The following is a 27,755-nucleotide window of genomic DNA, read 5'->3' as shown; positions in this document are numbered from 1 at the left end:
TGGGGTAGCGGCGGAAGACTGGAGGGTCAGGCCGTTTCTAGATCATTCCCAGCTCAGCAACCCTCACTTGGCGAGTGAACCAACCGATCACGCCTCCATGCGATGCACTCACTACCTCTGGGCCTTGCGGAGCATTCGGTGACACCTCTCCTTGGTCTAGGTCTGTGACCGGCAAAGCCGAGCCAGCCATGCCCGGCCGCCTCTACGTGCACCCGGACTCCCCAGCCACCGGGGCGCACTGGATGCGGCAGCTCGTCTCCTTCCAGAAACTCAAGCTCACCAACAACCACCTGGACCCATTTGGGCATGTGAGTACCGCCTCCTCCAGTCCTCTCTCCTCTGTCTCCCTTCTCACTGGGCTTCTTGATCTTCTTGGCTCCTTTGTGCCCATGTGCTTCTCCTTGTTTTTTTGCTAGGTTTTTGTTTCCCTTTTTGGTCTCTTTCCTCCTCTACTTTCTTGATCTGAACTTCCTTCTTCTTCCTATTCCCCCCCCCCCCCCCCCCCGTTTCTCATCTCTTCTCTCTTTCCTTTTCTCTTATTTCTTTCACCTTCTCACTTGGCTTTCCCTTTGCTTTCTTTTTCTTCTTACCATGTCTTCTTCTGTCTGCACTATTCTCCTACTCAGATGTTTGCCCTTCGCAGCCATCCTCCCTGCGCTACACCCTCCCCAGCTCTGGGTCCATCTTTCCCTGGTGGCAGGAGGTAGGACCCTGGTTCTCCTGCCGGGGCTGCATCCTGGCTGCCATACCTGACCCTCTGCCTTTGCTGAGGGGCAGGAATGGAGGCATGACTGAAACTGCCCTTTCCAAGCCTGGACACTAGGGCCGGGAACCCAATCCCTGGCTAGGGCAGGGAGGCTGTTTCAGTCTTGCAGAAAACATGGACCCTCTAGCTTAGAGGTACCAAGTGCACACCTCATAGAGGCCGGACCACAGTGGGAGCCATATACCTTCCCTACCCCCTTCCCAACCTTGCCTTATTATTGGGATGTCCCAGGTGGGAGAGAGAGCCCAAGTCACCTGCCCTCTCTTTTACAATAGGGGGTGAACCCACAAGAGGAGAGGAGAGCTCTCCTCTTGCCAGCACCCCCTTTAGCTGATACTCTTGAGCAGATTTATTTTCCCCAACATCCAGCCTTTTCCCTCCCCACCCCGCACCCAGAGCAGGCACACCTAAACCAGGCTCCTAAACCTGGAGTCTGGGTTGGCCCAGGAGGAGCCTGATGAATTCTCTGAAACCGAATGCAGGATATTGAATATGCTGCACCCTCCCCCTCCCCCATGGAAATGTGTAGCTTTTAGTGGATTCTCAGGAGGTCATCAGTCCTCTTCCCCAAAAAGAAACAAAGAACAAAGCACTGATTTTTAGATTTTGGGGAAAGTGTCCCTAAATCTTTTGTCAGAAATAATTAATCACCAGAACAGAACACAGTCTCTGAATTCAGCCTTTAGAAACTTTAGCTCAACGATTCCTCCGTACGAGTGGGCTCATTCCTTGTCTTGGGGCATTTGATCTTCTTCCTGGCAGCCTGGGGAGGAGGGCAGAAAGGTGCTCCTTTGTGAAAAGGAGTCCAGGCAGGGGAGGCAACTTGCCCAAGGTCATACAGCTTGTATTTGGGAACAGAGATTTGAGGCTACTTCTCTCTCATTCCAGAAGTAGTTCCCTGTCCTGCCAGGTTGCTCCACAGAGAAGCCACAAACAGACACGTGGTCCCCCGTTTAGGGCCAGGAAGGGACCAGGTGGGAATGGGTTTGGTGAAGAGGAAGGGTGGTTTGTGAAGGGCCCACTGAGAAATCTGCTTCTCCAAGGTCTTAGGGCTGACGCTCGGAACCCATGGGGACCTGGGGTGGGGAGAGGACCTCAGGGTCCTCCACGGATGGCTTCGTGCTGCTCTCAACGTGTGGGTGGCGAGGAGATGGAACCGTTGGCCAGAGAGGAGAAAGTCCCATTCTCTTTCCCAGCGGCTGGGAGGGCGCAGGAAGCATTGCCAGGGAAAATTCGGAGTCTCCTTTCTGTGCGAACACTGTGTTTTGCCCACAGTATTCCTCTTGCTTGTGTTTCCCCCGCTGATGGTGGCGCTTTCCTGGGCGTGGGCTGTCCGGTGTCTGGGGTGCGTCTGCCGGTACCCAACAACGCTTGGGTTGAAGCACCAGGGCGAACTGGACCATTTTGTAAAGGTCCCATATGCGTCTCTCTGCTGGCTTCCTTCTGGGTCGGGACCTTGGTGCCAGGGAGTGGGACTGTGCCCAACCTCACTTCGGCTCCTAGCTTTTGCTCCCCTGTGCGTGCCTTTGGGGCTGCTCTGGGGTGGATGGCGCGCAGCCCTGCCACCAGATTCGGAGCACCCCCCGCGAGTTCCAGGTGCGTGGAGCTGCTCGGCCCGCCCGGTTACTGCACGTTTCCACCCCAAACTCCGGATTTTTAATCCCGAGCCGCCCTAATGAAATTAGGAGCCATTAGATCGCCCTCGCGCTGATGTCTCCACACTGTCCCCAGCCGTCAAAGCAATTTGGCTAAGCCGGGACGATGGCCGCGCCGGCCAGGGGCTGTGGCGGCCGGCGGGGCCCCGCTGCGTCTCTCTGTCGCCACGCCGCCCCGGTCGGCGTCGCTATCGGCCGGGGAGGCGGCCGGGCCACGGCGGCCTGAGATTAGAGCCGCTCGCCCCGGGGTCGGGCAGCCCCTGGGCCGAAAGCCGCTCGCCCCTCCCCCGCCCGGCAGCGCTCCCCTCCCCCCGCTCCGGTCTCCAGGGTCGGTCCCAGAGTCCTGCTCCAGGGTCATCAATGCAAATAATCAAAGACCCCGAGACAACCTCGGCCGCTCCAGGTCGCGGTCGTGGGGAAAAAACAGGCCAGACTTTCAGGACACTAAATGCGGCGATTCCCCCCAATTCGGTGCGCAAGGATCAGAGCGTTTTTGGTCAGTATTAGCGTTACCCAGCGGTCGTCGGAACAACAAACCCGCTTTGCCTGTGACTAGTCCTGGCCCCAGCAGGAACGTGCAGGCTGGAGGTCCTCCCCCTAAAAATGGCACTAGTAGTTGTGAGAATAACAGCAGGGCTCAGGCAGCAAGACCCCACTTGTCCCTGGGGGTGCCCCTAACGCGGGGAAGATAGGAAGGAAGGAGAAAGAGATTATGCCCAAAAAAGCAGACGTAGCAGCCCTGTCTGGGGCTAAGCCTGGAGATAAATTCTCGTTGTGACTCCAGAAATGTTGGTGAAGTTGGGGAAATGGAGCCTCCAGGGAAAACAGCCCCTTCTTTGAGGGGTGGAAGTGGGGGGCGCTTCCTCCCCACATCATCTCCCTATCCTCTGAGGCCAGATGGCCCCTTCCTATCCTCCTTTTTTCATGAACTCCACTTTGCTTGTTCTCCAAACAAAGAGCCAAGATTCGAGGTTTGTTAACCCACCCAAAGTCTCCGAAAAAGGCTATGCAGTGAACTGGTGATTTTTATTCCAGTTTTGCAAATATTTAGTCTCTTACCTTGCATCCCTTAGAGGTTGTTTTTTTTTGGGGGGGGGTGGAGTGTGGGGTTATTTGTATGTTTATTTATTTGTTTGTTTCTCTCCCCCTCCTCCTTCCAAAATTGCCACCCAGGCTTCCCCCAGACTCCTTGCTCCCCAGCTCGCTCAGCTCCTGTTGGGGGCGGGAAGTGCCCTACGCAGGGAGTTAATTTATTAAGCAAACTTTATTAAGATTTCTGATTTACTGCCCTGTGTGCCTTGGGTAGATTCCTGGAATATTACCCTGGCTTTTTGGGTTGGAAATTGTCATTTTTGAAATGTTTCTTTTTAATGAAATCACTGGCTCCTTTTCAAAACAGGAGGAAAAAAAAATCTGTTTTTCAGAGAGAGCCTATGTAATGAGGCTAATTTGGGGGGTGGGAGCGGGGTTTTATCTGGAAACAAAGGGAGTTTTGATTTTCCTACAATCTCATTTTCTTTATTATTTTTAGATTATTCTAAATTCCATGCACAAATACCAGCCCAGATTACACATAGTGAAAGCGGATGAAAATAATGGATTTGGCTCAAAAAATACGGCGTTCTGCACCCACGTCTTTCCTGAGACAGCGTTTATTGCCGTCACTTCCTACCAGAACCACAAGGTAAGCCCCACACCCAGGAACAAGCTCCTGGAACTGCCTGTTTTTTTGTGTGTGTGGATATAGACCTTCATACTTTAAGGGTGTCTTGGATCTTCCAATAGCTAGCAAATAGTGGGCACTAACTTTGACCCCGGGGTACCGGGGTGAGGACAAAGATGTAACCTAAGGATTGTAGCTGTTTGTGCTAATTCACGGGCTTGGCACTACTACCGTCACAACCACACAAATGCACACACACACCAGTTAGAAACAAACTCGCCAAACCAAAGATGGCCACACACTCAAATGACACAAGAAGGCAATGCCCGTGGAACTCACGAAATGCTTAGTGGAAAGACAAGTCACTTTATGGCATGGCTCTGTGCTCTTGGGCAGGGACCTGGGGCCACCCTTTGTGGGGCCACCTTTTCTGTTGGGGTCAGTTTCCTCTTTGCCTCCACTGTGCCTTTTAGATGTACCTCAGCTGGTAGCGGGGCAGGTGGCAAAGTCGCTGGAAACCTTGGGATTGGATTTTCTGGATGCTTTCCCAATTGTTTCTGTAACTACTGACCCCAGACCGCATTCTCAAGCAAGATTGGCCTTGTTAAAACAAAAACGGAGTAACCTATGCCACTGGCGGTCCTGGGACTTCGATGTCAGCCTACAGCTTGGGGAGGGGAGCCATGGGGCACACAGAGCACATGTGTTTTTTGGGAAAAGGTGGCTGCAGTTTGGTATAGAGGTGGGACGGTGCCGGATGGATTGTGTAAACGTCAGACTCCATGTTGTTCAAAGTCCAGGCCCTGATTTTGCCATTTCAAAGATTGACAATGACATTGGAGCAGGCTATCTATGACCACAGATTGTGTGGGAATATCTTCTATTTTTCCCCTGGAGAAGGAGCTTGTCTTGACTTGTCATAGTCCACCTCTGTTCTTTAGATACCTGAGTGCACGTGGATTCATTTGATTGTGGGTGGCGGGAGGGATTTGATGTTTCCTAAGCCTTGTTATGAAAAGATCTGGAATCGGAGAGGCAAATAATAGGTGCTGGAGTAGTAGGCCGTGATTTGGGGTTAGATGGCTGTGGGAGGGCAACATAGAGAGGGGGGGTCCACGTGGGATCTGCAACTTACCTAGATGGATGTGGGGATGGTGGCACTTTTCCCCCTTCATAGCTCCTGTTCCCACTAGCAAGCACCTTGCAGGGGCTCTGAGCCTCATAGGAGAGGCCAGAGAAGGACAAGAGGGAGGCTTTACACCCTAAATCCTCCAGTCCCCCTGTGAAGGTCATTACAGTGCAGGCTGGATTGGCAGATAACGCCCCCACTGAGGCCAGGGCTGTTACAAAATGCCTTGGGTTATCTCCAAATCCAGGTTGTCTGTGTCCAGGCCAAGCTGTGATGGATGGTCCTCCCCAGGCTGCAAGACCTGTCTTGGAACCCAAGTCTAGAGAGAGCTTTCTTCTCTCTGAACACAGTGACATTTTAAAGGCGAAGGCAGAATTTTCTGAGTTCCCCCAGATTGTTGAATCAGCAAGAACAAAACAGGGAAAGTCGAATGCCCCTGAAAGTTGCAAAATGATTTTAGGCTAATTTGAGTCTGGCTCCTTGAAACTGGTTTCCTTGATGGCTGCTGTAAACCTGTGTTTAACTTTGTAGTGGCAGTAGCAGGAAAAAAAGAATGGAAAAAAATAGCAATAAGAAAGCTTGATTCTCCATATATATATGCTTATGGGGACCTGACAGAGGGTCCAAAAATATGTTAGATCTTTTTTTTTTCTTTCTCCCAAGACAGCCCAGGTTTGCACAGGAAGGACAGGAAGGGGTGGACATATAAAAGTGACCTGCCAAAAAGCCATGTGGGTGCTCAGGTTCTTCGGGGGAAATTCCTAAGTTCTGTGTAGTAATGACTTCGGGACCCATTAGATGTGGAAAGGTCTGGGGAAACACACACACACACTGTCTCTCTCCTTCTCCCTCTTTGTTTTTAGCTTTATTGGGGCATAACTGTCACCCAATAAACTGCAATATTTGAAGTACACAATTTGATAAATTGCCATGTATGTATCTGCAAAACTGTCACCGTAACTTCAAGTTACACCCGACCCCCCCCAAAAAAAAAATTTTCTATTTTAAAGCAAATGTATTCTCCGGTGCATACATGTTGTGATCTATGTGCATGAATTGGTGCCAGCCCAATGGGGTGTGTATGTGTGATTTTTGTAGTACAATCTAAGGAATCATGTGTCTGAATGTTCACGGATCTAAAAATGTGTGACTCTAAATACACATTTGGATATATGTGTATTTGGTGACCACATAAAGGGTTCACACATAGAAATTTATATATTTTTTTTCTTTATTGGTTGGGTCAGATGAGCTGTACGTAGTCTGTTTAGCCAGGCTGACAGGGTCTTTGGCACCCAGAAGGGGGATTTCACAGGAGGCAACTTTCTGTTACCCTCTCCCACTTCTCACACGTAGCATATTGAAGGCACCTAGTTTCTTTGTCAGGAGCAAGTCCAAAGCAGTACGATTTCCCAGTCAAGCTCAAGGCCCCTGCAAAAACCTTTCCTGCATGGATATATGATGTGTGATTTAAATAGCAGGCCAGGGGTGCCTGTGATTTGTGGACTCAGTCTTGATACTTTATTGTCCCACCTGGACGGAGTGTTGAGACTTCTGACTTCATGGGTAGAAGCCAGCTGAGCGCTTACTCACCACGGAGTAGGGTTAAGGTGTAGACTCTGGAGGTAGACTGCCCAAGTGCAAATCCATTTCCCCATCTGTAAAATGGGGATAATAAAAGAACTCACCTCATAGGGTCATTATGAGGATGAAATGAGATAATCTACAGAAAGTGTGTAGGGTAGGGCCTGGCATAGAGTTACTCAGTGTGTTAGTGAGGATTGGATCATTGATTGACTACTTAACGGATCCATTTATTCACAGGGCATTTCCCTCCAAAATGCAGACTCCAGGAAACTCTTTGCCTACTCTATGTAACTCCTTTCCTGGCTATTTTAGAATCTGAAAGACTGAGATTTTAAATAAGTCGTTATTACTGTGGTTGAAAAACAACTGCAAATGTTAGTCTTTGTGGTTTAGTTGGCTCGTTCCCTGATCATGTCGTCAATTCAAGGACTATTTGTCTAGCCATTTTGCTTTGGATAAATGACCAGGGAAAGAAAAGCAGTCCATGTGCTTAAATTGCTAGGACAATTTGGGAAAATAAGAGCCATCGTTTTTTTTTGGTCAAAAGGGCTCAGTGCCTTTCGAATGATCTTTCTCTAGGTACCAGGTGGAGGTAGGTTTGTGGTGTGGGGTTCATTTCTTAGGCTGCAGTCACTTACCTATATACCACAGGGCTCCTAAAGACTAGACATATTTCCTCAGCCCAGCTGTGATCCTAAGCTGGATTTGGGAGTTATTTCCCCAGATGGTTGACAGCTTGAAAAAGATATTTAAAAACTCAAATCTTCCCCAGTGACGTTCATTCCGTGAAACATGTTTTTGTAAAGTTTTCACTGCAGTTGTCAGCAACTCCCAGGGCAATCCCTAGAAATATTTAGGTGTTAAAAAAAGGTCACGTGGGCATTTCATTTCCCTGTTCTTGCAACAATGGCTGTGTATGCAAGCACGACTATCCCCCGATATTAACTCACTTTGCCATTAAAAGGCATTTTCCTCCTGCTTAAATCATTGTGTAAGGGGTCTGTATTTATGAGGTATGAGTTTTCTGGTTGGGACCAGGAAATGAACCCTTAATAGAGAGACATAATTAAGATTTTTGGCCCTCGTGAGGGTTTTTAAAATTTTTTTTAGTTTTTTTCAAAAGCGAGAATTCACAACAATTATTCTCATTAATTTTTACAACCTCTGTCTTACGGGTTGGAGCTGGCATTTATATTCGTCCCCCTCCCCCCAGTTCTCCCCCGGATATCCGGTTTTATGTTGATTTTGAAGGGAGTACATTTGTACGGTGAATAGAAGTCAGTAGCAGTGGGGCCTTTTGGTAGAATGGGCATCCAAGTGGATCGGTATGTATACTCAGGAGCTAACACACAGCGTATCAGGAAGGGAATTTTATAAACAGGGTTATAGTTTGGGAGCGGACATATACAAAATAAGACAGATATTTTCCCTTGCAGATAAGCGTGTATGTTAACATTTCTCCAGGGTAATTTTTATGTCTTTGTAGGCCTGTGTACTTAGTCTGCAGGAGAAGTTGAATGTAAGAGCCACACACCTAAGCATATATGTAGCAAATTGTGCTTATTGTATGCAATCATGTTTTTGCAAGCTATGGATAAGCATAAGAACTAGGTAGTAGCAAGCATGCTTGAAGTGCAAGGAATGGGTTTGAGCACCAAAGTTTTGCTGATAAAATAAAATTCACACCCCCCCTTTTTTTTCTTTCCATTGGGACAATTTCTTGTCCTGAGTTCTTGGTGGTGCAGTGACATTGTCAACTGGGCACTCATTCCACCCTGATGCCACATACTCACTGTCTTTCGCATTTGCTTTCGTGACTGGGGTGGGGGAGGGGAGGCGGTGAGGGAGGTGCTGGTGGAGGGAGGGAGGATTTCTTCCACTTCTTTTTATTTTTATTTATTTGTTTATTTTGAGCTAGGGTCTCGCTCTGTCACCCAGGCTGTAGTGCCATGTGGAGATCGTAGCTCACTCCTGGGCTCAAGTGATCCTCCTGCCTTGGCCTCCCAAAGTGCTGGGATTACAGGCATACCAGGCTAATTTTCCTATTTTTTATAGAAATGAGATTTCACTATGTTGCTCAGGCTGTGGCACCCCTTTGAATGATGAATCTTTTGCTTTTTTGTTAGTTCATTTAAAAAAGTGATTTACGGTCAACTGGGTGGCATTTTATTGTGAGAAAGCCTGGGTGAGAAAGAAAGTCCCGTTAGTGATGGGCTTTTAGACTCTTAACATACGACTGAATTCAGGAGTGCACGTCTTAGAGACTGACTGGTTTTCCAATAGGATTTTATAGACTTTTCTACTCATTCTGAAGAATCAAGGCAAAATCTGAAAGCTACAGGAATGGGAAAAGTTAAAAAAAAAATGAGGGAGGGGAGAATGTGCATACTCACACACACACACACACACACACACACACACACACACATGCACCAATATATACATGCATATTTTAAAAAGTATTTTGAAATAGGCTTTAATTTTTAGAGCAGTTTTAGGTTCACAGCAAAGTTGAGTAAGAAGTGCAGAGAGTTCCCATGCACCCTCTTTCCCCTCCTCCAGCCTCTCCACCATCAACATCCTCCACCAGAGTGTGACATTTGTTACAATTGATGAGCCTACAGTGAGTGACACATTGTTGTCACCCAAAGTCCATAGTTTACATTAGGGTTCACTCATGGTGGTGTGCATTCTATGGGTTTGGAAAAATGTACGATGATGTATCTCCACCATTATAGTATGATTACAGAGTGTTGTCATTGCCTTAAAAACTCTCTGTGTTCCACCTGTTCACCCCTCCCTCCCCTCAATCTCTGGCAACAACTGATCTTTTTACCTTACCTGGTTTTGCCTTTTCCAGAATGTCAGATATTTGAAATCCTATATTTTAAAAAAGTTAAGTAGATTTATATATTTATTGTGAACACACATATGTTATCCATATATGTGTTGTAAATAGTAATATGTAAATAGTAATTATAGGTTCATTATAGAGTTTTGGAGTTAGAGGCAAACTTTACCAGTCACCTCTTCCAGAAAACAGAACAGACAAGAATGTCCCACCTCAAATGAAGAAATTAGAGAGTGCATTCATTTTCACTCCAGGATAGTTTTTCAGAAGTCTATAAATATACTACTAGAGTAGGTGAGATGATTTTTAGGGGTATCTGACTATGATGAAATCACAGAGAAGGTTGTTCTCTTTTCAATTATCTCTTTAGTTTTGTATCAGAGAGAGTCTTGGCTCAGTAGTATTTTGCATTAAAGACTTCTCTAAAATTGTCTGATCTTGCCTTGCAACAAAGAACAGGCAGTCTTTGGGCACCAGTAGAGACAATTTAATATATTGGTTGTTTTTTTTTTTAATTGAATAGCAAGTGATTCTAGTTTGCCATACAGAGAAGTGAACACAGTATTTCTGTGTGAAATGAATTTAAAAAGTGATTTGATTTAAATAGAAATATTAAGCCAGTGTACAAGTGCTCTGTAATAGGTGCAGCAATGATTGTGAAGAAAAACCTTGAATGACTGAAGTTTCAGTCATGTTGCCCTGGTGTCTATCATGTGATTCTATATATGAAAATTGATTTCACACGCAATTTTTAGCAAGCTCCATATGGATGCATTCTGTCACCTGGGTCTGCTACTGTATATTCACGCTAATATTAATATAATGTGTTGATGGCTTAAATTAAAGTTCTGGGCCTGGAACCAAAATGTTCAAAAAGACCCCATTCTATTACTAAGCTTTGTACATTATAGCACAGATTTCTAAGATAGAGCTCTCTCTTCCTTGTCTTGGACATTTAAGAGGTCTGGTGTTGTGTAATAATTATCGTATGCGTTATCATTATGTACGCTGGTGTTTATTTTATTAGGCACCGTTTTCCACCTGAGCTAGCAATCTCTGTCTGTGAAACTATGAAATAAACATGAAATGAGGCATTATAGGATTTTTGAAAGCAATAATCATGACATATTTTCTCCAGAAACACACGTGATGGGGCTAACCCTTCCAAATGGAGATTACCACACCACCGGATGTGCAACAACAATGTCAACATGCACAACTTTCCAATGGGGGGAAGTCCAAGTGTTCATGCCTAGCTTGTGTTTGCAACACAAAATGCCAAGATTTAAAAAGGAAGAAAAGCAAGGAAGGGAAGAAGGAAGGAAGGGAGGGAGGAAGAAGGGAAGGGAAGGGAAGGGAAGGGAAAGGGGGAAGGAAAGAAAGGGAGAAAGAAGGAAGGAAGGAAGGCAAGGAGAAAGGAAGGAAAAGGAAAGGAAAAGAGGGAGGGAGAGAAAGGGAGAAAGAAGGAAAGAAGGAAGGAAGAGAGGAAAGAAGGGAGGAAGCAAAGAGAAAGAAAGACAAAAGAAGGAAAAGAACGAGTGAAAAAAAAAGAAAAGAAGGGAAAGAAAAAAAGAAAGAAAGAAGAAGAAAAAAGGGAAGGAAAGAAAGAAAAGAAAGAAATCCAGCTGGAATGATGCAGAGTATGACTCCAATTAATGGGCAAACCAAATCCAGGTTTTTTTTCCCCTTTTAAAAGCAGCGTGATGGAGGACATTTTTCAAAGCCTCCACTTGAATGAAGTGGTGGGTCCCGTTGACGTGCCTGACTTAATTTGCTTCTTTTGGTTGCCAGAAGCTGCGTTTCCATGACATTTATTATTAGCTCATGTCCCGAGGTTGTCTTGTAGCAATCAAGTGAAAACCAGCTCTCGCCCCCTCTCCCTCTTTCCTTCAGATCACGCAATTAAAGATCGAGAATAATCCCTTCGCCAAAGGATTCCGGGGCAGCGATGACATGGAGCTGCACAGAATGTCAAGAATGCAAAGGTAGGAAGGGGGACCCCAAGCTCCCCCCTCTGCACACAGCCCCCCATACCCCAGGTGAGCTGGCAGCAAGCTAGCACTGCCCTCCACCTGCCTCCCTGCCCACAGAACGCCAGGCACAGAGAAACTGGGAGAACAAGCCCGCTCTGTCCCGCTGTCTGATAACCGTCCCATGTGGTTGCCACCATCAGACAAGTGAACCTCCTGGCGTGGAGAAGGTCCCAGGAGTTTGGATTCTCCACCTGCCTAGGGAACAAAATCGACAACATTCTCTCTTCTATTTTTCCTGTCTTTCTCCCTGTAGTGAAACCTTTTCTCTTTTTCTTCCCTTAAGTCCCAGCCCATGAATGCTTTTGTTTCTGGCATAAGCTCTTGGTAAATGAAAGAGAAGTTAATGGCTTGATTTCCTGGGGGTGAAATACAGACGAATTTGACACCATGTGGTGTCCAGGGCACTGGAGGATTGGAAGCTGGTGCTAAAAAGCGCTCGGTATTTTTACATATCCTGTGGTCATAGTCGCTGATATGATGGATAGGAGGCCCTGTAGCAAATGCACAGAGTGGGAATTTGGTCTGATTTGAAAGGATTGTACGAGCATTGCCAATTTTGTCAAACATTCTCTCTACCTCTTGATGTGCTTCCAAAATAACTTACCATATGGCAAGAGAATTAGAAATACATCTTGATTCCTTTGACCAAGAAGGGTTTTTTTTTTTTCCCATTTTCTTTCTTTCCTTTTTTTTTTTTTTCCTGTTGGTGGGTTTAGTGTTTCAAAATAAAATGAGGTCATTTCGGATGTTTTTCCTTATTCTTTCTGGAAGACACGAAAAGGGAGAATCAGGCAGATAAACAGACATACTCATTCAAAGAAAGACAAGACAATAAGAAGGAGAGAGGGAAAGAAAGGCCTTAGCTTTGTAGTTTTACTGTTGGGTTTAGAAATACAAGCCATGGAGAAATTGTTTTTAGATAGCAGGCTTACCAGATCTAATTTTGCATGCTTTTAAAAAATAAAGCCAGGCACAGGGGTGTGTGCCTGTAGTCCCAGCTACTGGGGAGGCTGGGGCAGGAGGATCACTTGAGCCCAGGAGTTTGAGGCTGACATGTGCTAGGATCATGCCTGTGAATAGACACTGCACTCCAGCCTGGGCAACATGGTGAGATCCATTCTCTAAAAATTAAAAAAAAAAAAAAGGACATTACCTTCAAGAGTGCACACATACCTCACATTCCTATGCATTTCTGTGTTCATAGTTGGTTTCCTTCATAGTTGTGGCTAAAATAGACAAGTTCTTAGATTATTATTTAAAGAGGTTTTTTTTTTTTTATTGTTGTTTTAAGCATCAACATTTCAAAATTGGAGTTTGATTTAGTCGTATGGTCAGTGGAAAAGTTGACTACAAATATCACATTTTAGCTGAGAGGGGTCCAATTATTTATGGACCTAGCTAGGCTCAGAGTGCCAAGTTTTTGTTCCTATCCCATTCTGATGGGTATTTGCCATCAAGGCAGTTTAGCCATTGCCACACAAAGTCATGTCCCAGACTGTCCAGGTGGGAACTAAAGAGAAACTGCCCACAATTAAAGGGCTTCATCATCTCTCACTTCTATCCCTCCTTCTCACAAGGCCAAGAGTGGGGAGTGAATAATGGATTTAGGGTATCTCAGATCAGCCCCTCAAACTTAACTAGTTACCATATCCTACTGATTCAACCTTCATTTTTTTTTTTTCTTCTTTCTGAGATGGGGTCTTGCTCTGTTGCCCAGGTGTGCAGGGGTGTGATCATAGCTCATTGCAGCCTTGAATTCCTGGGCTCAAGCGATCCTCCTGCCCCAGCCTGCCAAGTAGCTGGGACTACAGGCACACACCACCATGTCTGACTAATTTTTATTTTTTTGTAGAGATGGGGTCTTGCTCTATTGTCCAGGCTGGTCTCCAACTCCTGGCCTTGGCCTCAAGCGATCCTCCCACTTTGGCCTCCCAAAGTGCTGGGATTACAGGCATGAGCCACCGTGCCTGGGCTGATTCTACTATCTTAAGCTATCTCAGAATTTGCCCCCTTCTCCTGCCAGGCTGCTTATTTCAGCCACCACCATGCTCACCAGCCACAGCCTCCTAACTGATTTAGACCAAATTCAGTCCTGTTCTCCTCCCGAAATTTCTCCAGGCAGCTGCCAAAGAGATCTTTGTAAAACACAAATCAGACAAGGTCACTGTGCAATGGAGAACACATTCAAGCCCCCTGTGGCCCTCCGTATAAGGTCCAGACTCCCTTGTCTGGTTGGCCATGCCCTTCCCGTCTGGCCGGCCACCCCTCCAGCTGTGTCCCTCCCCAGTGTTCTCCTAATATGTTCCAATCATGCTAACGGAGGTGGCCCAAACCTGTGTTCTTTCCTTCATTCTGTCCCTTTGAATGCACATTCGATGTGCCTCTAGCCTCTAATTCTCCCTTCTTCCTTCGCCTGGCACCTTCCAACCATCGCCAGGTCCCCTGGTAGCTCTTCCTCCCTCCAAGAAGCTTTCCCTGGCTGCAGACCACGTACTCAGCATGTGTCTCTTCCCAGGACCCCCCATGGCTTTTCTATGTCAGGCCAGGGCCGTGCACTTTGGAAGCTGATTGGACAGATGACAGACATGCAAGGAGAGACGGGTGGGGACCCGCAGGTGTTCGAGATGTCAGACGTCAGTGATTCGGTGATTCTCGAGTTAAGCTCTAGTCAACACAGCTACTTAGATACTTGGGCAGATGACTCTTCTTTGGTCTGAACTGGCTGCCCTAACCATTCCCCAAATTATTGCAGAATGGGGACTTGCCTAGGTCTCTTTCCTGGGTAGGGACTTTGCAGGCAGAAGGGAGGAAAGAGGTGGCTGGTCACCAGGAGATGCTCAGTAGTTGACACTGTCAGCCTAAGAGCACGTGTGTCTTTGTGGCCATGTTAGGAGTAGCACTGGGGAGCCAGGGGGCTGACCTAACCGGGCTGGGGTGGGGGGTGGTACACAGGCCTGGGTCTCTGGACACATCCTTGGGTAAGGGAGCTAGCCTCAGTGTCCTCACCTACAAAAGGGGCATAAAAAATGCAGCTTCCACTTTCTAGGGTTCCTCTAAGATTTGCACGAGAAAATGCCTAAAGGAGCTTGATTCCTGGTCTACGTTCAGCAAAATTGACCCGGCTTCGGGGAAAACTCCACATGACTCCCAGTTTTTCCCTTGTTCGGGATTTATTTTGGGCCAGAGTCCCAACCCCCAGGTTGCCGTAGGTAGTGACAAGCAGAGAATACGGCTCTCCGGAGTCAGCCGCGATAACGGCCGGCGGGACGGCAGGCCCACTGTTAATCTTGTAATCCTGTTTCCTGTCCCCTACACACCCGGTGACAGCTGGCTCCGGGAGAAAAGCAGGAGGGATGAAATTTCCTCCAATTCCAACAATTGGAAGAAGGGAGCGAAGTGAAGTTATGGAGAGCTGAGCATTACCTCAAAGTTATTCCACATAAATAACGTTTGGATGTGCTTGGCAAATGTCTGGGCACTCGCCCCACTATCTCTTGGCCCAGCTCCCTGTGTTTGGAAAATGCAGATGATGTCTTAGTTATTTTCCACCATGCATTTATGGTTTCTAGTTACAGAAGCAATTACTGCTTATTATAAAAATGTGAGAGCTATGGAAAGGCACAAAGGGGAAAATAAAATCATTTAAACATCCTGTCTCTAGCAGTCCCATGAAAAGGTGTGCCAAGGTTATTTAGAAAGGTTAATTTGTGGCTTAAAAACACCTTCTCCTAAAAGCCAATATTTCCCCAAATGGGGAAATACACATAGACTGGTGACGGTGGGGATGGTTTTGGTGCAGACATGGGGCCTGTGACTTCACAGATGTTACTGTTTAGAATGAGACAAAGTTCTCAGGAAGGAAGAAAAGAAGGAAATGAGGGTGGGAGAGAGGGAAGGGAAGGGAGTCAATTGCAGGCTGATTAAAGAGAAAATATTAACCAAATAGCAGTCTATCTGGTGTTAAGATGTCTGGACCACTGTCAAGATAACGCGCAAACAATAGAAATGCACATAAAAGCTCAACCATGTATTAAACGAGATTTGGGAGCCCCACTGCTGTTTGGAACAATCTAGGCCCTGGTTTTTCATAGCACATTCCCTTCTTTGCACTTGGCTTCCATCTCTAAGATGGATTTGGACATGTTCTGGACTGGGACCCGGGCCGGGGAAGCTTTACGGAGAGGATGGAAGTAGACCGTGTAGTGGGTGTGGGATTGGAATCTGTTGGGAAGAAAGGTTTTTCTGGGTTGGAGCAGGGAGGAATGGGCAGGGGTCTTGAAGTCTAGGGGACTGGGTTAGGGTCAGATTCTGAAGATCTCTGAAAGCCAGCTGGAGTGGTTCTGTGACAGGTGCCACTGTGGGGAGAGTTGCTCCTAGAAGCATGGAATTCTAGAGACAGCAGGGACCTCAGGAGGCAGCATCTGGTCCAGCCACCCCCTTTTGCAGAAGGGGAAACTGAGTCTCGGAGACCCATTTATTTGTTCAGTTTTTATCTATTTATTTGTGTATTCAACGGACACATTTATTAAGTGCTTATTGTATGCCAGGCACTGGGGATACAAAAATGAATCAACACACTTTGGAGCAGGGTCCATGGATGGGAAACAGGCTCTGGAGTGACTCCGGGGCTCTCCTGCTCCATGGAGCCTCCGTTTCCTTGCCCGTGAAAAGGCAGACAATCACAGAGCCTACCTCCAGGGCTGCTGCAAGGATGCAATGAGGTCATGTGTGTGTACTGGTTATCACTGCTGCATCACAAACGCCTCACACACTTAACTCGGACTCACTGGGAAGCCCTGGCTTCCCAAACCATCCCATCTGCTTTCTGTATGTGTTGCTAAATTCAGATCAGCCACAGCAGGGCCTCAGGGCACCCCAGCTCCCGAGACCACTTCTCCACCCCACCGCCCAATGCATCAACAGCCCACTAAAGCGGCAAGGACATGCAGGCAACCTCAGTCCTTCTGTGCAGAGCTCTGTGACTATCAAAGTCCCCAAGTTTCATACAGTTGCAATCTGCTGGCCCCCAGCAATGCTCCATAAATACCACTTATGGTGAGGAGACCAGGCATGGCTGGTCACCCTTGTGTGCAAGATGAAACAAGAAGGCATTTTGTTTTGTTTATGACTTGTGGGGCAGGCATGCATTTGGGGAGGACTCAGTTGTGCAGTTCTTGCTGGCTGGCAGGTGTTGGCTGGGGTGCAAGTATCTGAAGGTAGGTCAGGCTGGACGTCCAGCTTGGTGCACTCCTATGACCCACGAGCAATGCTGGCTTTTGGCTGGGACCTCAGCTGGCTGTCCCCTGGAGCCGCTGAGCATGGCTTCTCTGACATGGCGGACTCAGGGTGCTTGGACTCTTCCACGGTGGCAGAAGCTGCCTGGACTTTGCTGATGTCACCTTGGAAATCACGTAGTGTCACTTCCACTGCATTCTGTTGGTTGAATGTGACTCACTAAGGTGAGCCTGGATTCCAGGAGGAGGGACAAGGATCCCTTCTCAAGCTGGAAGGAGTGTCAAAAAACGTGCCAACGTGTTTTAACATTGTCCTAGCACCACAAAAGCACGTAGCACAATGTCTGGCGCAGCGTGAAGCTGGATCGCTATTAGGTGTTGAGACATGGTCCGTGTCCTGGTGAAGCCAGCTGCACTTGGCCAGGGCCATGCAGCTAGTTCAGATGCAGAGGCCTGCCTGGCTGCAGCGTGGACTCTTCAGGATGGAGAGAACCTCCTTTCGATTATGCTATGCCAGGCTGCTGCTTGTGTCCTTGCAATGTCACACCCCAGAATCAGAAAGAGCAGCAGCAAAATACTTACGTTGGCACTTCTTGCTTCACCTCGCACAGAATGGTCATAAGCAATGACCGGTCTTTTAACCCTAAGCTGTATTTATGGATCATTCTTGGGGGACTAGTAGATTATGGCTTGGGGGACTTGGGTGGCCTCAGAGTTCTTCTTGGAAGGAATGAAGTCGTCTTTCCTCCCTTTCCGTCTTGGCGTGTTGCCGATGCACCTGGGGCAGGTGGTCTCTGGAGCTGGGGGACCCTGGGGCTCTGCTGTAACTGGCCTGGGCTTCAAGCCACCCAACTTGGAGTGGGACGTTTGGAGCCCAGGAGGTCTGAGCCAGACTGAAGCTCACTCATCACTCAGCTCCAGTTCCTGAACATCAGGGACTCTTCACACCCATGTTAGAACCTGACCATTGTCACCCAAGGGGGTGCAACATTCACCCCCTCCACCTTGTTCCTCTAGGGTGGGGTTTCTTAAACTGGATCTAAGACCCCTTTTGAAAACCCAATTAAAGTGAGAGACTCTATGAAAAACTCATACTATATAAACAAAAAAAATTTTTTTTTCAAACTATTTCAAAGGATTTATAGGGTCTGGGACTCCCGAAACTTAAAATCTTTCCATTGGAACCTTCCCTCCCCTATCCCTTCCTTCCTGGTTTTAAATTAATTTTCAGCTCCTAACCTCAAATGATCATTTTTTTCAAACCGAAGGCTTAGCGCTCTCATGTCCTCATGCTTGTGGTTCAAGGTAATCCAAATGCCCAATTAATGGGATGCGATTTCCAAGACCACTTTCTGGAGGCGGCATTAACTCCCCACTTGCTGCTGTAATTTTGCCTGGCCACACGACGTCCTCCTGAGAGGCGTGCGTTTATGTCAGACAAGACAGGGGTTGTGTTTGGGAAGCTGACACGGCCTAAGTGAAGTTGTAAAATTGAGGTTTGTCTGAAAAAAATTCCGTCTGGGGTCTTGGATCATTGTTGTCTGTCAAGGACAGGGATGCTCAGAACAGCCCCCACTCAGCTGCAATATTGCCTCTGCCCTTCCTGCCCACCCCTGCTCCCCACACCTGCCGTTCGGGACGGTGCTGGGAGCAACTCACTCACTGCTTCATATCTTCCCCCCATCTTTGTTGAGGTGTAATTGGCAAAAATTATGTATATTTAAGGCGTACAACTTAATGTCTTGATATATGTAAACGCTGAAATAATTACCACAATCAAGCTTATTTATGTACCTGTCACCTTACATAGTTACCATTTTCTTTTCTTGTTTTTGTTTTTGTTTTTTTTTTTTGTGGTGATAGGGCTTAAGATCTACCCTCTTAGTAAATTTCCAGTATGTGATACAGTGTTGCTAAATCTATTCACATTGCTATGGTAGTTCTCTAGACTCATTCATCCTGCATAATTGAAACTTTGTATCCCCTTGACAAACATCTCCCCCATGGTGTCCCCCTCCCACGAGCCCCTGGCAACCACCTTTCTACTCTCTGCTGCTGTGAGTGTCACTATTTTAGATTCCACATATAAGGGAGGTCATGTGGTGTGTATCGTTCTGTGTCTGGCTTGTTTCACTTAGCGTAATGTCCTCCAGGTTCATTCATGTTGTCCCAAATGAGAAGATTTCCTTTTTTTTTTTAAAGGCTGAATAGTATTCTATTGTGTATCTATAGCACAGTTTCTTTATCTGCTCATCTGTTCATGGACACTTCTGTCCATGTCTTGGCTCTTGCGAATAATGCTGCAATGATCATGGGAGTGGAGATAGATCTTTAAGATACTGATTTCATTTCCTTGGGATATATACCCAGAAGAGGGATTGCTGGATCATGTGGTAGGTCTATATTTTAATTTGGGGGGAAGGGACATATATACTGTTTTTCATAATGGCTGTACCAAATGACATTTCTACTAACAGTGTACAAGGGTTCCCTTTTCTGCACTTCCTCGCCAACACTTGTTATCTTTTGTCTTTTTGATGATAGCTATTCTTTTTTTTTTTTTTTGAGACAGAGTCTCGCTTTGTTGCCCAGGCTAGAGTGAGTGCCGTGGCATCAGCCTAGCTCACATCAACCTCAAACTCCTGGGCTCAAGCAATCCTTCTGCCTCAGCCTCCTGAGTAGCTGGGACTACAGGCATGCGCCACCATGCCCGGCTAATTTTTTCTATATGTATTAGTTGGCCAATTAATTTCTTTATAGTAGAAACGGGGTCTCGCTCTTGCTCAGGCTGGTTTTGAACTCCTGACCTCGAGCAATCCGCCCACCTCGGCCTCCCAGAGTGCTAGGATTACAGGCATGAGCCACCGCACCCGGCCGATAATAGCCATTCTAACATTCATGTGGCTTTGATTGACATTTCCCTGGTGAGTAGTGCATTTTCTTATATATGTGTTGACTATTTGTATGTCTTCTTTTGAGAAATATCTATTCAAGTCCTTTGCCCATTTATTATTATTATTATTTTGTTATTGAGTTGTCTGAATTTTACCCATCCACTTTGGGGCAGCATTTCTCAGAATTTTGGTAGACATCACAATTACCTGGGGCGCTTGTTAAAAAAGCAGATTTGTGGGTCTCACCCTCAGAAGTGCTGGGTCAGTGGCTCCAGGCACCTGTCAGAAACCACCTTTAACAAATTGGCCCAGGTGACTGATGGAAGTGTCCCCTAGGAAGTGACGCGTAGGGAATCCCTTGGCCCTAGAGAATGAAGAATGATGTGCAGGTGAATGCATGACCTAATTTTCTGGAAACAGAGCCCATATGTGTAGTTAGTGCTCAACTCTATCTAAACATTAGAATTACCTATAATACTCCCCCCAACAAATGTTTTATTATGAAAAATCTAAGACATATAGGAAACGTGGAAGAATTGTGTGGGGAGCCACCCACGTCCTCACTGCTTAGGGTCTACAAATAAAATTTTGTTATCTGTTTGCTCTGTCATCCAGCCAGCCGGCCTTATTTTTATTGATGTATTTCAAACTAAGTTGCAGACATGAGTACATTTTACCCTTAAATACTTCAACATGCACGTCGATAACTAGCATTCAATTTCTGTTCACAAAAGTCTTTATTTTAGGTTAAGTGTGCCTAGGGTGCATGGCACAAATCTTAAGTACACCTTTCCCTTTTTGACACACGTGCATACCTGTGCAACCCAAGCCCCTTTCAAAATATGGCACGTTCCCATCACCCTAGAACATTCTCTCATTCCCCTTCCCAGCCTCTCCCTGCCTCCTCCTCCCCACCAGAAGCAATCGATGTCCTGATTTTTTTCCCCACTATAGTCTAGGTTTTGTCTGTTATAGAACTTTATAAAAATGGAATCGTACAGTGTGTACTCTTGTGGAAAGCTCCTTTCTCCTGGGGAGCTTTTAAAACTCCCAGTGTGCAGGCTGTTCCCCAGAACAATGACATCAGACTCGCTGGGGGTGGTCAGTATTTTTTTTTTAAATTCCCCAGGTGATTATACTACGTAGCCAAGTTTGAAACCTGCTCGCCTGGAGAGATTTCCACATCTTTGTCCAACCCTGCTCCACCCTACCCCCCAAGTCCTGTCTCCCAACCAGCCCAGCCCAGTGGTTAATATCCTCACATCAAAATTTTATTTTGCCAGAGACCCATTCCTCTCTAGTCTTTTCTTTTTGGTGGAGAGGGAGGCAGACTTTTATATTAGCACACAGAACATTTAACATTCCTTCAGAAGTAGTAGCTTTGGGTGACTTTGCCTAGGTCATCATTTGCACCGAAGGTCACCAGGAGGTCCTTGACTTACTTCCGCTTGACCAGGGACCCCCCCCCCCATGATTTCCCTCAGAACAAAGGAGGCCTCAAGACAGTCTGAGTACAGAAAGCAGTTTGAGAAAGGTCACTGAGTCCAGGCCCTCGGAGCCTTCCAGCTTCCGGAAGAACTGAGGCTAGCCTCAGAAGCCTCCTCTCCACCACCTCAAATCATAAAAAAAGAAAAAAAAAAAGACTAAAACTAAGATGTGGTTACACTGGTTGAAATTCTTAGTTTTATAAGAATTGAGCTAAACTATTGAGCTGTTCAGTTCAGTACCAGGTACCTGGCTAGACTATTTGACAAGCTATTACCGTGAACTTATCAAAAGGTTAGCTCAGATTGATTGACCTTTTATTTTTTATTAAAAAGAATTTTTTTTTTTTTAGAGACAGGGTCTCACTTTGTCCCCCAGGTTGGAGTGCAGTGGTACGATGTTAGCTCACTGCAGCCTGGAACTCCTAGGCTCAAGTGATCCTCCCGCTTCAGCCTCCTGGGAGCTGGGACTACAGGTGTGTGCCACCACCCCTGGCTATTGTCTTTTTATGTTTGTAATTTTACTTCCAGGTTTTACCTTTGGGGCTCCCAGCTACCCTGTGAGATGAGCCTCCTCTGCCACCACCATTCTGCGAACAGAGAAACTGAGACACAGGGAGATGTCATGAATGGTGTAGGATTCTCCTCCATGGTTTCAGAACTGCCTCTAGTGTCAGTCAAAACATTTTTTTGAATCACAGACCCCTTATGGGTAGCTGATGCAAGTATGGACTTCTTCTTAGAAAAATTGACCAGCCCTAAATATTTGATATTTTAGGGGTGCATAGACCATTCAAAGCCCTTGCAGGGTAAGAGCCTCTGCTCTAAAATATAATAATGTGTGATGTATAAACTAGTGTTTATTGAGCAATGTGTACACAATATATGCCAAGCCTTTCCATCCATCACTCAACAACCTCAAGAGGTGGCTATTTCATTATCTCCATTTTACAGACAGGAAACTGAAGGTTGGAAAAAGGAAGAACCCAGCCAACACCCAGCAACCAAGTTCATGGCTGGGTGCTGAAGGAAGGCACGTTCGCCCAGCCTGACTTCAGAGCCTGAACTGGAAGCTACTCCCCTGACATTATATTGTCTAAAGATTTAGCTAGGGTGACTCAAAGCCTCAAATCAAAATTGTCATAAGAGAAGGGTGCTCAAGGCCAGCGAGAGGGATGCTTTTGAGTTTCTTAGCACCCCTGAAGTCATATAGCCCTAAGACCTGGGTGAATCATCACTGGGAAATTTGCATAGTGGCCTCAGTTCTCACCAGTAAGATGGTACCATGCCCTTCTCCAGCTTGCTGGTTGGTGGGAAGTGACTAAAGCACTTTGTAGACATGAAAGAGGAAGCGATTATATATTATTTGCACTGGGCTAGATCCCGCCTGGAGTGCGCCATTCTCAGTCCCTGCTGTGTCCACGCGTGTTAGATCAGAATAGCTTCCCCAAGCGTGTGAGAAAGCTAATAAATCCAGAAAACTCTCAAGGGGTCCTGTAGCCCTTTTTAAAAATTTTAATTGTAGATTAAAGGACTAGGGAGAGGAGGAATTTGCTTTAAGAGAACGGGGATTTTACAGCCCCTCGCCTTGCCCCAACGTCCTGCTTTCAGTTGTTTGAAAAGGGCTGCCAGAGATTGGGTAAGCATCACCAGGGGAAAACAAAACAAAACAGAACAAAAAACCAGCCCAACACACCAGCACCTCTGCCACCTGCTCCCGTGAAAAGGCCAATTCAGTCGGCTGTGGTGGAAAAGGTTCTCGGGGGTGTTCGTTAGCTGCAGGCTGAAGACGCAGTTTGGCCGTGGACTTCAATATTCCCTTGTAACGTTTTACAACTCAGACTCGGCGACAATGGCGTCATTCATCGCTCCCGCTCTCGTGGAGCAGAATGTGGGGGGCGGGGCGAGCCGGGGAGAAGCTGGGCCACAGAGTCTCGACACCCAGGGCGAACTGAGATGCTCGGCACCCTGGCTTGTGTCTCGTGAGCAGCCCGGACTCTGATCCGAGCTTGTCTGGGGGATCAGGTACCACTGGTGGACGCAGCAGAGAGCATCGGTGAGATGTGACGTTTGGTAAACTCAAGGCTCTGCAAACAGTAGCATCGCCTGGTAGATCTTGACATCGCCCTGGTGTCGCCAATATCCAACTCTGTCATTACCACCCTGCTTTAGATAGCAGGTGGTTGTGTTTGCAGAGCAGTTGGTGTGCAGGAAGCGATTCCCTATTAGCAAGTATTAGTTAGTTGGCAGGAGTGTTGGAATCGGACTGACCCTGGGGGAAGCTCAGTCTTACCTCTTAGCTGTGTGATCTGGGACAAGACTTCTCCGAGCTTGCATTTCCTTATCACTAAAGCAAGCCTACTTGTGCCCATGAAATAAAGTTCTTGCCAGCATCAAACGAGGCAGAGCATGTAAGTCAACCAGCATGGAGGCTGGAACATCAGGAGGCACTTTAAGAACAGTATGGCCAGGCACACTGGCTCACACCTGTAATCCGAGCACTTTGAGAGGACAAGGTGGGAGGATCGCTTGAGGTCAGGAGTTCGAGTTGAGCAAGAGTGAGACTCCGTCTCTACAAAAAATAGAAAACACAGCCAGACGTGGTCTCATGCACCTGTAGTCCCAGCTACTTGGGAGGCTGAGGCAGGAGGATCACTTGAGGCCGGGAGTTTGAGGTTGCCGTGAGCTAGGCTGACGCCACTGCACTGTAGCCGAGGTGACAGAGTGAGACCCTGTCTCAAAAAACAAACAAACAAAAAACCCAACAACAACAACAACAACAAAACACAAAGTGGCATGGATGAGGAGGAGGAAAATGAGGACACTGACAAGGATGATGAAAACCCAGAGATGCGTGGGCTTTTCAACTTTCACTTTAATTCTCTGCTGCCCTTGCTTCTTCAGCAATGATGCCCTAAAGCTGCAGAGGAAAATAGTTTATCTTCTCATCACAAAGACTTTGCAGATTTCTGCTGGATGGGTAACTAGCCATGGACCTTGGACTGACTGTTCCTTTGACCGATCCGTGGCTGAGCTCACTGAAAAGCACCCGCTGTTGTTTGGTTCTAGCATTTTCTCCTTTTTGTCTCTGTGACTGTGTACCGATCGGGAAGTCACTTTACCCTTCCGTGCCCACGCTTCGACACGCGTCCGATGGGCTAGGGAACACGGCACTAAAAGAGATGTTTGTGATTGATGGCGGGGATGATGTTTCAGGCTCCTCGGAGAGAAACAGGCTGTGAGGGGCAAGTGGTTATTGGGATAATATTGCTTTCCCACTTCTGTGAGTGTTAGTAATCAAAAGCAGAATGTGGCCTTTCCAGAGAGTAATTTTGCAATCTGGCAGCACTGGAGTGGAGAATTCCACGGAGTCCATTGATACATTCTCTTGTAAATTCTCTCAGCCAACATTTTTTAGGGGTTATTTTCTTTAATTAAAAAAAAATAACCATCCTCATTAAAAATATAAAACCAAAAGAGATTTTTTTCCCCCTTCCTATTGGCACTCTGACAGCTCAGCACTTGAATTGAGCAGACCTGAATAGAATTGCCAGCAAGGTTTGACAACTTTTATAATGTTTTATTATTATTATTATAATTTTTCTTCTTCTTCTTTTTTTTTTTTTTTCCATTACGTAGCTTGAACCACAAAGCGAGAGCTATAAAGCTAATTTCATTCCTTTCAGCCTCCTGGCCCCAGGGGAAGATTCTGACTGCTGTGGCTACTTAGGGTGGCTCCAGTTTGGTTCGGAGATGGTGCGCACCACAAGAAAACGGGGCGAGGGCAGCCCTGGGTACTATGAGGGTGTCTGCAGCCTTGTGGAAACTTGGCAGACATTGCTGTCCCCTGCTCGGCCACTCTGACGTGCTTTCGCAGGACAAACAAAAACAAGGGCATGGAGTGGGGCTGCTCACACCCCTGAGGGATACAAGAAGTGGGAAGGGAGTCTTGGGCCCCAAACTCTGGCTCCCCTAAAAGCATGCTGTGTTTTAAAACTTGAAAGAAGTAATTAGGGAAGAGTATAGAAGTAATTAGGAGATGGTTGGGTTTGAATTCTGGTTGTGTCCCTTTCTAGCTCTGTGACTTTGGGCAAGTTGCTTCGTCTCCCTGGACCTCAGTTTCCTAATCTGTAAAATGGGAACAAAACCAATCCCTACGTCATAGAGTCACAGAAAGGATAGAGTGAGCTAATGCATCAACCTTCAAAAGGTGTTACGTGTAGCTCTGTATGTGCCATGATTTCAGGTGTGCTCTTTGATTGTAACAGTTAAGCATTTATTTTAATTGTATTGAAGGAACGGTAATTAGTACCACAAACTCATAATTTTGCAGATATTATCACTTGTAGCAAGGCTAAACTTATTTGGGCAAAAGGTTAATTTAAAAAGTGTAATAGGATAAAGAGTAGTTGGTTATGGGTCATGGCAAAAATCTCAGCAGACTGAGGTTTGGGATTTACTGATACATATTCCTTCCAGGGAAAAGGATCTTAGCCTGTTTAATGCCATGGGCCTCCCTGGCAGTGTTTTGAAGCCCATGGATCACTTATCAGAATAATGTGATTAAATGCATGAAATAAAGTACATAGATTACAGGGGTGGGAGTGGAGGGGATGAAAAATGACTTATCGGGTACAATGTATATTATTTGGGTGATGGATACACTAAAAGCCCAGATTTCCCCAGTACACAATATATCCAAGGAAGAAAATTGCACTTGGACCCCTTAAATTTACACACACACACACACATACACACACACACACACAACCACACACACACACACAAAGCAGACAGGGGATTCTGAAGTGTAACCAGGGTGGAGAACATTGGGGATCTTGTTAAAATGTAGATGATGATCCCATAGATCTGGGTGGACCTGAGCTTCTGCATTTCTCAAAGGATTCCAGGTACTGTCCACACTGCCAGGCACAGGCCACACTTTGAGTAGTCAGATCATTTTTCTTCCTTCACATCTGTTTTTTCTTTCTTTTTCTTTTCTTTCTTTTTTGAGACAGGGTCTTGCTCTGTCATCCAGGCTGGAGTGCAGTGGCATCATGAAAGCTCACTGAAACCTCAAACTCCTGGACTCAAGCAATCCTCCTGCCTCAGCCTCCTAAGTGGCTGGGAGTACAGGTGTGCACCACCACACCTGGCTAGTTTTTCTATTTTTTGTAGAGATGGGGTCTCACTGGGGCTGGACTTGAACTCTTGACCTCAAGTGACCCTTCCTCCTCACCTTCTCAACATGCTAGGATTACAAGCACGAGCCACCACGCCTGGCCCCACATCCGTTTTCTATTGCCATCTTGATTGGGAAAACATCTTCACTTTTTTTTTTTTTTTTCAGACACAGTCTCTCTTTGTTGCCCAGGCTAGAGTGAGTGCCGTGGTGTCAGCCTAGCTCACAGCAACCTCAGTCTCCTGGGCTCAAGCAATCCTCCTGCCTCAGCCTCCCAAGTAGCTGGGATTACAGGCATGTGCCACCATGCCCGGCTAATTTTTTCTATATATATTAGTTGGCCAATTAATTTTTTTCTATTTATAGTAGAGACGGGGTCTCGCTCTTGCTCAGGCTGGTTTCAAACTCCTGACCTCGAGCAATCCGCCCGCCTCGGCCTCCCAGAGTGCTAGGATTACAGGCGTGAGCCACCGTGCCTGGCAACATCTTCACTTTTAAAAAAAGAAACTATTTTATATTTAAGGAACCAAATATTTCCTTGAGTCAGCCTGTAATTTCTTTGACTTTAATAAATTACAAATGGCTTAACTGAAATACAATCAACTGAATTCTGATCAAAATTAAGTTCAAAATTAAGCATAATATTATAAGAAATGACATTCTCCAAATTCATAGAATTTGGGATCAGTGACCAAATAGAGTGATGATGGTGGTTCGAAGTGTGCATTCTGCAATCAAAGAGATCTGGGCTCAGATTCCGGCTCCATTACTCACTGATGCAGCCCCTAATATCTCTAAGCTTCAGCTTTCTGTATCCTAGGCTGTGGCTTTTATCTTTTTTGTCCTTTTTCTTCCTTCCCTCTGTCTCTTGCCCTCTCCTTTCTCCCTCCCTCTATTCGCTTCCCCCAAAGCCATACCAATAACGATGGCGGTTGCCATCTGTTGAGCACTTAGCCATGTGCCATATACCTTTCTAAGTCTTTTTCACGGATTAACTCATTTATTCTCTCAATTACCGTCTGAACTGGAGACATTTATGATCCCCGTTTTGGAGGGAAATCCAAGGCATGGAAAAGTTAAATACATCAGTGGCCACAAGGACAGCAGCTCAGAAGGAAATTCTAAGACACAAGTAGCAATATATCCAGATTACAGTAACCTAGGATCACACCTGACTATCCTAGGTACTCAGCTACCGTTTTTTACTAACTTTGGGCAAAGACCTCAGCCCTGTTTTAATGATAGACACCCAGAAGTTAATTATGAATAACTGCTCA

At 46.3% G+C, this 27,755-nt stretch overlaps 1 protein-coding gene across 1 annotated transcript in view; it reads left to right on the top strand.

The window, feature by feature from the left end:
• The window catches only part of TBX5 (T-box transcription factor 5), a 46,761-nt gene that overhangs the window by 7,234 nt on the left and 11,772 nt on the right, over positions 1 to 27,755 (top strand). The window contains exons 5-7 of the mRNA XM_012761780.2: positions 161 to 308; positions 3,953 to 4,105; positions 11,545 to 11,636. Of these exons, the coding sequence (XP_012617234.2) occupies positions 161 to 308; positions 3,953 to 4,105; positions 11,545 to 11,636 (393 nt within the window). The remainder of the gene's footprint in view (positions 1 to 160; positions 309 to 3,952; positions 4,106 to 11,544; positions 11,637 to 27,755) is intronic.

The sequence above is a fragment of the Microcebus murinus genome, chromosome 22, assembly GCF_040939455.1.
Source record: "Microcebus murinus isolate Inina chromosome 22, M.murinus_Inina_mat1.0, whole genome shotgun sequence".
Classification (NCBI taxonomy): Eukaryota; Metazoa; Chordata; class Mammalia; order Primates; family Cheirogaleidae; genus Microcebus; species Microcebus murinus.
The sequence above is the reverse complement of the archived record's forward strand: the minus strand, read 5'-3'. Positions and strand labels throughout refer to the sequence as shown.